The 9,693-nt window shown below is 41.6% G+C and overlaps 1 protein-coding gene across 1 annotated transcript; it reads left to right on the plus strand.

The window, feature by feature from the left end:
- Positions 1-272: 272 nt before the first annotated feature.
- On the plus strand, positions 273-4,750 carry kctd9a (potassium channel tetramerization domain containing 9a). The gene is made up of 12 exons (XM_080852155.1): positions 273-403; positions 817-938; positions 1,207-1,250; positions 1,415-1,514; positions 1,771-1,829; positions 2,440-2,568; positions 2,667-2,734; positions 2,897-2,992; positions 3,301-3,450; positions 3,734-3,839; positions 4,184-4,317; positions 4,623-4,750. Exons 1-12 carry the CDS (start codon positions 356-358, stop codon positions 4,737-4,739), a joined length of 1,173 nt encoding a protein of 390 aa, XP_080708281.1. The 5' UTR covers positions 273-355; the 3' UTR covers positions 4,740-4,750.
- The last annotated feature ends 4,943 nt before the right edge of the window (positions 4,751-9,693 follow it).

Below are 9,693 nucleotides of genomic sequence, written 5' to 3' on the forward strand. Positions count from 1 at the left end.
ATCAGATTTCCTACAATCATTTGGTACCAGTTGTTCAGCGAACACTGTTAATAAATCCTGTGTCATTCATTAATAAGAACCAGCAGGGAAGTGATATAATTGGTTCACGAAACTGGCCAAAAGAGCTGTTTTTATATTTGATTGGATGACATGTAAAGTCGGAACAAAGATCTAATATTTGATTGGACAGAGACACGCACTGCCATCTGGATTCAATATGTTTCGTACCTTTCTATAGGAAGTGCAGTCTTCCTAAGCACTTAACTAAAGACGACATTATTTTGCCTTTGAGGTAACAGAGCGGCAAGTGAATTCGTCTCAAAGAAGTCATATTTCAGATTGCTTTAATAAAAGCATGAGAAGAGTAACGCTCTTTGTCAATGGAACCTCAAAAAATGGAAAGGTATGTGGTTAGTAAAGCTTAAACATTGGCTTTGGCAGCTAGCTTGGTGTTTAGCTAGCAGTAGCTACTCGTATGCTAAAATGAGCTTGAATAGTCTAAAGCCATTTCCAGTAGCCTTGGGATTGGGCCAAATGTATGATTATTACAGGGTATACTGTGAAGAACTCATAACGACTACTGTGTCTTTCCTCTAAACACTGACATTACCTCTTACCCAGCGATACCTGAGTGAGACAAGTTTCTTGACGTTACATTAGTTAGCTAACCTTTGCTATCCCAGCCTGGCCCACCACTAGGATAAACATAACGTTATCTTTCGTTGAGGTTATTTTACTTTAGGGCAGCTAAAGTGGCCGATGATGACATTTGTAGACCATGTCTATACTCTGCCTATGCATCTCCTTGTTCTTTAGGTTGTAGCTGTTTACGGGACTCTATCGGATTTGTTATCTGTTGCAAGTAATAAATTGGGAATCAGAGCTTGCAGTTTGTACAACAGCAAAGGTGGGCTCATCGATGACATTGCACTTATCAGGTGAGACGTCGGGCTTAGCTATGTGAGTCATAAGAGAAACTTAGACATAGCAAACAGGGGCCTGTCATTAGCCTGAGGGACACTCGAGTAACTTGAAATAGGCATACAGCCTTCCCTTATTGTAACAGTATGAGGTGAAGATAACAAAATCATTAACTTTCTATTATGATGACAAGTAAAATGCACTGTAATAAGTTCACTTTCGAAGTTGAGCACTTTGTTTTAACAAGTCAAGTTTTGAAATTCTAAACTGCCATGTCTCCAACAGAGATGATGATGTCTTATATGTCTCAGAGGGGGACGCTTTTGCTGGTAAGTTAAAATGCATTTTGCTTGCATATTTGTATGAGGGTAGGTGGTTCATAATGTGTCTTTCAGCAGGATATGCTAAAGGCAAAGGTTCCTGTTGTAACATTCACCATGGTTGCATATTCGGTTCGCTATTTATTGAGAGCCTGGTTTGTTGTGTGCTTCAGATCCTCAAAATGGCCCAAAGGCCTCGGATGACTCTTGCTCTGGGGCCCAAACTGATTGGTTGACTCTCAATATCGGCGGACGTCTCTTTACCACAACACGGTGAGAACAAATGGCAAAGCTTTTCAGCAAGAGCTGGACAGCACTAGTATGTCGCTCAGAGTGTACTCTTATATTCTAAGAGTCACTCTCTTGTGTTTCTGTACTGTGTACATCTCTGCTGATCTTAGCCTTCTTCATTTTTTTGAGTGTTTTTGTGCATTGAGAATATGTGTGTCTATGTAACTGAGGCCTAATATGATGCACGGTTGGCACATCTGTATTCTTATAATGTCCCTTGTTTCCTCTGTACCAACAGGAGCACTTTAGTTAGTAAGGAACCTGACAGTATGTTGGCCCACATGTTCGGGGAGAAAGGTATGTGCACTTTTTGGAGCCATAAGAAAACCTGTACATACTTTATGAAGAGTGTGTTGACTCCCCGCTTCCCCTCCGATGGCTAAATGGAATACATGGATGGCTTGGATTAGCCACTGGAACAGTATTCCTAATGATCTACTTTATGGCCCTGCTTATGGCCCTGCTGTCTAAATGAGCAGAGTTAGATCACTTTGTCCATGCATTACCAACATAAAGACTGAGTACATGCAGTACCAACATAAAGACTGTGTCCATGCCTTACCAACATAAAGATTGTGTACAGCATTGAGGCTCAAATGTGGGGTGTGTGTGGTGACTCAATTTAAACTTCACCACAGGGCATATCGCCTTGTGGTGGAGCACTTTGTCTTTTGACATTTGTTTGTCAGTTTTAATTTGCAGTCTGGGTCACTTTGAGAGACGATCCACTTAGTCTGCAGCTTAGATACACTCAAGAGATTTGTGAAAACGGCCATAATTGGCATAATCTCTGCTTTTTCCTTTGTAACAAGGTACTACCCTAGAGAAATGAAAGCTTTGCTACTTGGGTTCGTCAGATGCCCCTTTTTACAAGCACTTAATTCTGTTTTTTTTTCTGCTTGTGTAGATGTGTGGGGTAACAAACAGGATGAGCGTGGAGCTTACCTGATCGACCGAAGCCCAGAGTACTTTGAACCTATTCTGAACTACCTGCGCCACGGTCAGCTGATTGTCAATGAAGGAATCAATCTCCTAGGTGAAAAGCCATGAATTGAGCAAAGATTTGTTACTGAAATGCAAAATGTTTTCATCATCAATGTTATCTAGCCAGTTAAGTTTACAAATGCGTTCCAGGGGTGTTGGAGGAAGCCCGGTTCTTCGGAATTGAAGAGCTTGCTGAGCAGCTTGAAGTCGCCATTAAGGTACAGCCATAAACAGATGATCTTCAAACCGTCTGTTCCATTGAGAAAGGCAGCTGCTCTTACTTCAAAAGTCTACATTAAGTGAACTTTTATTTTGAGGCCTAGACTTTTGAAGTTGAAATGCTTAAGGAATTGTAACCTTGCTAAATGATCATCTCACAGAACTCCCAACCTCCTGAAGACCACTCTCCGCTCTCTCGCAAAGAGTTTGTTCGTTTCTTGCTTGCCACCCCAACCAAATCAGAACTTCGTTGTCAGGTAAAGTACAACTCCTGATATTTTGCCTTCATTCCTAAAGTTGTGACTGCCTAATTTGGGTGTACGAGCTTCCAACCGACTCGTTTGGCATGGTTATTACACCCCAGAAACTAGGGGTGCCCACCCATGCACTTGCTTGTTTATTTTATTGTATTTTATTCTAACTTATCATAACCATAGCAAATGTAGTATTGAATACAGGATAATTTGGTTATGCCGTTTTTGCCTGGTTGCAATGGATACGGCCACCTGGCTTGGCATCACTGATTGCGGCCCGTTTTAATCATCCTTTCCGCGTCGCTCCGCAGGGCCTGAACTTCAGCGGTGCGGATCTCTCTCGGTTGGACCTACGATACATCAACTTCAAGATGGCCAACCTTAGCCGCTGCAATCTCACCCACGCCAACCTGTGCTGCGCCAACCTGGAGAGGGCAGATCTCTCAGGGGCAAACCTAGATGTGAGTGCTCCTGTCGCTCTGTGCTCAAAAAGTCCAACGTTCACGGAGCACAATTACTGACCAAATGAGGGCCTAAGCCTTCACGGTCTTGTCAATCACTTTGGATGACTTTCTGTCAGAATGATAAGATGTAAAAAGTAATGGCTAAGTTGCGGTGCCGTTCCACGTTTAATCATTCTGAAAGGAATAGTTCTATTACTAGCTCATATCAAGGTGAAGGCCCTTCTACGGGCTCTGTTCTGCTCTGTTCTGAATTTCGTGCTTTTTGATCTATTTGTTCTAGGGTGCTAATTTGCAAGGTGTCAAAATGCTTTGCACAAATGCTGAAGGGGCATCTCTTAAGGGATGCAATTTTGAAGACCCCTCCGGACTTAAGGCAAACTTAGAAGGTAAGCAGAAGGAATAGTCCACTCGTGCACTTTTCTCTGAGACTAGCTTATTCATTAACCTGACTCAGCTACAATGTGGTGTGCACTTATTTTTCACACATCAACATTATGCAGTGACTCTTCATGTTAATCACAAAACACATTACGGTGAGCAGAACAGATGTGTCAGCAGAACAGCTTCATGTAGTATAGATACGATATAGCATGGCATGCTACATTTGAAATGTATAAATCTAAGGTCTCAAATTGCATGAAAACAAATAATACTCAGTTTGTACTCATGATGCAGGTTGACTGTACGGTGTACCTAAGTCACTTTACTGCCTGATCCCCCCTCCCCCCAGGAGCCAACCTAAAAGGTGTGGAAATGGAAGGCAGTCAGATGACTGGCATCAACCTCCGTGTGGCGACGCTGAAGAACGCCAAACTGAAGAACTGCAATCTGAGAGGGGCCACCTTGGCTGGTACTGATCTTGAGGTGAGAGAGGGCTGACTGGCATACTGTGCATGTCAGGAGTGCTTGGGACAGAGGACATGGGGTACATCTCTCTCTCATTTTCACTCTCACTGTTTATCTCTCTCTTAGTCTTTCTCTCTGTTTCACTCTCTCTCTAATTCTCTGTCTCTCTCACTCTCTCAGTTTCACTCACTCACTCACTCACTCTCTCTTTCTCTCTCTCGGTTTCACTCTCTTTCTCTTTCACACACATGCACTCTGAAGGTGTTTTCTACCATGTTTCTGTCGCATAGTAACTCAGTCATTTTTTCTGCTATCACTGACAGAACTGCGACCTGTCTGGCTGTGACCTGCAGGAGGCCAACCTCCGAGGCTCCAACGTCAAGGGCGCCATTTTTGAAGAGATGCTGACTCCACTGCACATGTCCCAGAGTGTTAGATAACTCGCACCACACAAAGCATTCCATTTGAGTAGGGAGTAGGGGTGAGGGTGGGGTTGGCATGGCGCATTGGGTGCCAGTCTAGCACACATCACACCCCTCCACACCCCCCCCTACCCAAGTCCCAGCCCCATGTTGTGTTAGAAGCCCTGGAAAAACCTATGCAGTACTGGCAGATTCCTGCCCTGATCCTATTGTTCTCTAACTCCCATCGTAGCTTTACTCTCCTGCACAAGTGCACAAGCAGGGTTATTGTTCTCTTTATTTTCAAGCGCAACCCTGCGATGTACAGTGGTCTGCCTGTCACCTGGTCCCCCTATTTATGGACACATGTAGCTGGAATGACTTCCTGGACTTGTTGTTATTTGTGTTACGACCTCGCTCATTTTTGATTATGTGCGTGTTCGTATACACCCACCATTGTTTGTTTTTATCATTTAATGTTGATGAAATGCTGTTTATTTCAAGATAATGTTATACCAAAAAAATGACAGCTGTGCGAGTTTACTATGAGCTCTAGACAATTCAAAGATGTTGAAATCTGTAAAAGGCTTCAGTGAGTTTGCGAGAAAAAAAAACATGGTTTTGGTCAGATTTGTTTGTTTGTTTGTTTTAGTTTTTTGTTGTTACTCTCCAGCTCTGCAGTAGCTCAGGGGCTAACAGAGACTGTTCTTAACTGAGAGGTAGCCTCCACTTCTTAATGGACTGTAGTTTAGGGGTGTCTATGGCCAGACACTGTGCTTGCTGCATAATCAATAGAAGATTTCAGGTTAAAATTAAAGCCATAATATGTAAAGCATGTTTTCAAAATGGCAAGTAATCATCCAATCATTTAATGCTAAGCCTGTCCCCCCCCCCCCCCCCAGCTTAGTATAGTCCCACCTCTTATTGTCCACTCATTATTTTTTGAGTATGCAATTTTAAGTAGCTGCCACGAATACTAAGCGTTCATAGCCTAGATGTTCAGTGTTTCAGTTTCCTCGTCTTGCTAGTGTATATGAAGTAATGGAAGTTAGTGGGTTCTCCATGGATCTACCTCCCTCTCTGTCAGGACTTTGAGAAAGCTTTTCTCAGCGGTTGGCTGCTTGGTTGATTGTATGGAAGAATGTCTCTTATTGCATTTGAATGAAGCCGTTGCAATGACATTTCTGTGTGTAATGAAGACGAACCAAATGGTGGGATCATGTGGGAAGTCCTCCGGTGAGAGTATGGTTGTGCAACAACGCTCATCAGAAGGGGGATGCTCACAGACACTGATAGTGTGAACATATCTTTTAATTTGTACATTTCTATATCAATGCTTTCCACCAAAAATATTGTATCCGTTAATTGTCTCTCTTTTTATATAATTGTTGGACATTGTTCCCTTCACACGTTTGTTTTGATTTCTTAAAGCAATTACCATTGTACCACTGTGCATCCTACACCAAATATTTGATTTGTTTCTAAGTTATGTCCTATTCTTCAGTGGTGTTCTTCCTCATTGGCCTGGGTCAGATTCTGCTCGAGATTGCTCAGCCAACGCTGACCCTTCTGCATGTCTCTAGTGTGCTTTAAGTCTCCTATCCAGCAGCTTCACACACACTCTCACACTCACACTCTCTCTCACACACACACACCTCAGGAGCCTCAGCTACAGTACTAGAGATCGGGCTGCGTTAGGCTGTTCCCTCGACAGAACTGTCCCAAGGCAATGACTCTTACCAGACTGTTATCTTGGGTTACTATTATATTGAGATTTCATCACTGCTTGATTGCTGTAGAAGGCATTTTGTATTACTATTGCTATTTGTTTTTTATTTTATCATCATACTATTCACATTTTATCCTGGCCTGAACATGTATAACTACAAATAGGAAATCAACCTTGTCAGTATTGTCACTTGTCAAAGAATTCCTCCCAAGAGTTGCTATAAGCATTTGGGAAGATGGACGTGTTCTGCATTACTGTTGTTGGTCTGTCAGTAGGGTTGTTGTTGTAGGTACTATAGTCTATCCTAATGAAGGCAATCACATACAACTTTGCACTTGGAGGGCACCGTTCTAGAAACATCAGACCCAGACAAAAAGGGGAGATGCTATTTATTTTATTATGTATCAGAATATATTTATCTGTGGCGGAGAAAGATATACTTAAATGACATAGATTTGGTTCTCTTTGTGACTTTACCCTGCTCAACAGTTTTTGCACTTGCTGAACCAAGGAAGCATATCTCCATAAAAGGACTGTGAGAACCAAACCCTGGTATTTTTTTGTGTCTTTGGTTGATTGCTGCTTGCACAAACATGTTAGCTTAGGCTTCGTGGTCATCCCAGAATAGATATCTAAGCAGCATGCATCAGATATACTGTGATCCTTTTACTTTCAGTTTCCCCTAAATCTCAATATACATCAGATATACTGTAATCCTTTTTAATTCAGTTTCCCCTAAATCTCAATATACATCAGATATACTGTGATCCTGGGCACCCTTTTTAATTTCCCCTTAATATCAATAGACTGACACTGATCGTTTGAATAACCAAAAAAACATAACGAGAAAGGACTAGAGATATGAAGTGGGCTTAAAGTACAAGATCACATAAAGAGATCAGTCATTCTGTTAAAAGTGATGACTTGTCTGGCTCCTCCACATTCCTTTTTAATAGCCAGTCAAGCATTGCATTAGTTCTACACCTGCCAGATGGAAAATAAGTCATGGTTAACATTATCCATAATCAATAATAGTCATCAAAAATTGTTAGCAAAACACACAGAACAGCACTGGTCACCAGATGAAGCATTTCCCTTACCTATTAAGTTGGGTTTTTGACATGTTTTTGTTTTTAATTAATTGAACTCAATTAAAACTAACACTTGCATCTGTAGTCTCTCTGTCTGCACTGAGAGACACAGACTGACAGACTCTCTCTGTATTAAGTGAACCTGACTTAGCAGTATATTGAGATTCAACTTGAACTAAACTTCTGAGGAAGGCATCAGTGAGAAAAACTTTTTTGGAAGAAGCCTTTACAGGCCTTTCCGTGACCAGCGTGACTCTATGCACATATTCGGACTTCAAGCTGTGAGAAGCTCCTCCAGAGTGCCTCAGATGGTTTATCTTAGAGCGGTAATGACTTGAAATGGATCACTTAGACCCCTGCTGTGTAACACCTGAGGTGAGAGGGGGCCCTGATATAAAAACCACACGATACTACCTCGGGCAGCCTCAGAGCACACATCAGAACAAAGACGTTTCCAGCCTCTGTCATCCGAAAAGGTAACAGTCACAGTGTATTGCTAATAGTAAATTGATTTTTCTGTGTCCATAGACCATACATTACCTCTTTACAGGTACATACATTACAACACACATCTTTAGTTATCCATGGCTTCAATTGCAGAACATACTGGGACTCCACCGACATGTTAAAATGGTTTTATAATAAATCAATGCATTTTGTGGCCCGCAATGCATTTAGTATGTCAAAAAGGTTTATTTTGCCTGGTGCCCCATGAAGCCTGAACATGAACTGTAGGGTCACTTAATCCACTACTGACTACGGCACTGGATGGATGTGATGGATAAATGGGTATGTGTGCCTTGGCATTATTTGATGGTTAACGTGTTTCCAGAATGGAAGGGAAGTGCGCCCTCCTGTGGCTACTGCTGATTGCTGCAGGGGTCTGGAAGTCCTCTGCCCAACACTGGTCTCACGGCTTGAGCCCTGGTGGCAAGAGAGAGGCTCACAGTCTGACTGAAGTAAGTATCATGTAACTTAACATGTAGTTATTGATTAGTGTGTGTGTGTGTGTGTGTGTGTGTGTGTGTGCTTGTGTGTGTCTATGTGCCTGTGTGTGTATACGTGTGTTAGTGTGTGTGTGTCTCCACATCACTTTCCACTTCTCATCTGTCAACTAGTAAGAATGCCTTTGAGGCTGGTCAGAGATACTAGCTGTTGTAAGCTCACTGCTTCATGTCTGCATGACCACAAGACCACAAGTGTTGTTGCTGTAATGAGAAAAATGTGTTTGGTACATTAAATGCAGTAGTATGTTCTCCAAAACATATGCACAGCTGTTCTTCTAATGTTGTGTTTTTTTACAATGTTACATAAAAAATATGATTTTTGAATTCGGACAAGTCCTGGAATGGCAAGATATTTATTTAGGCTGTTTTAACTCTACCCCTTCAGGTGATGGAAGGCATACCAAAGAGGAGTGCATCACTCTGTGGTAGTGAATACAGAGACGTTTCCCCTTATAAAAGACCAGATAGACTTGAACAGTTGGTAAGCATCTCCTCCTGTTTATGATAAAGTTTATGATAGAATCATTATATTTCACCTAGAGTGGATTAAATAAGGAAATCTTACACAATCTCTCTTTCACTTACTCAATTCAATTCAATTCAATTCAATTTTATTTATATAGCGCAATAACAATACAATTGTCTCTATGAACTCCCTGTCTGTCTGTCTGTCTGTCTGTCTGTCTGTCTGTCTGTCTGTCTGTCTGTCTGTCTGTCTGTCTGTCTGTCTGTCTGTCTGTCTGTCTGTCTGTTTGTCTGTCTCCCACAGGTTAGTCTGATGGAAGGAGAAAATGTTGCTTATGACTGAAAAAACACAGAAAAAACTCAATAAAAAAACTTCAGTGCCTTCTACATTATGGCTGGAATGTTACTTAAACTTGTCCATGAGATGGGCTGTTACTTTACTTGCATTAGCAGACCTCAAATTTGCCCTTTCAGCATGTGAGTGAGAGCAGGATACACACACAAAAGCAAACAGGCTTCATTATGTGTTGCATACACATACACATAAACTGAATAAAGCAAAAAACTAAAGCAAAATACAGATCCTGTTATCTTAAGGTAATACATTAACGAATAAAGTGCAACCCGAACAACAACAAAAGTTGAGCAATCGTAAATTTCAAATAGAGATTTTGAAATACAAATATTACAACAGACATAAC

The sequence above is a fragment of the Sprattus sprattus genome (assembly GCF_963457725.1).
Source record: "Sprattus sprattus genome assembly, chromosome: 15".
Taxonomy (NCBI): domain Eukaryota; kingdom Metazoa; phylum Chordata; class Actinopteri; order Clupeiformes; family Clupeidae; genus Sprattus; species Sprattus sprattus.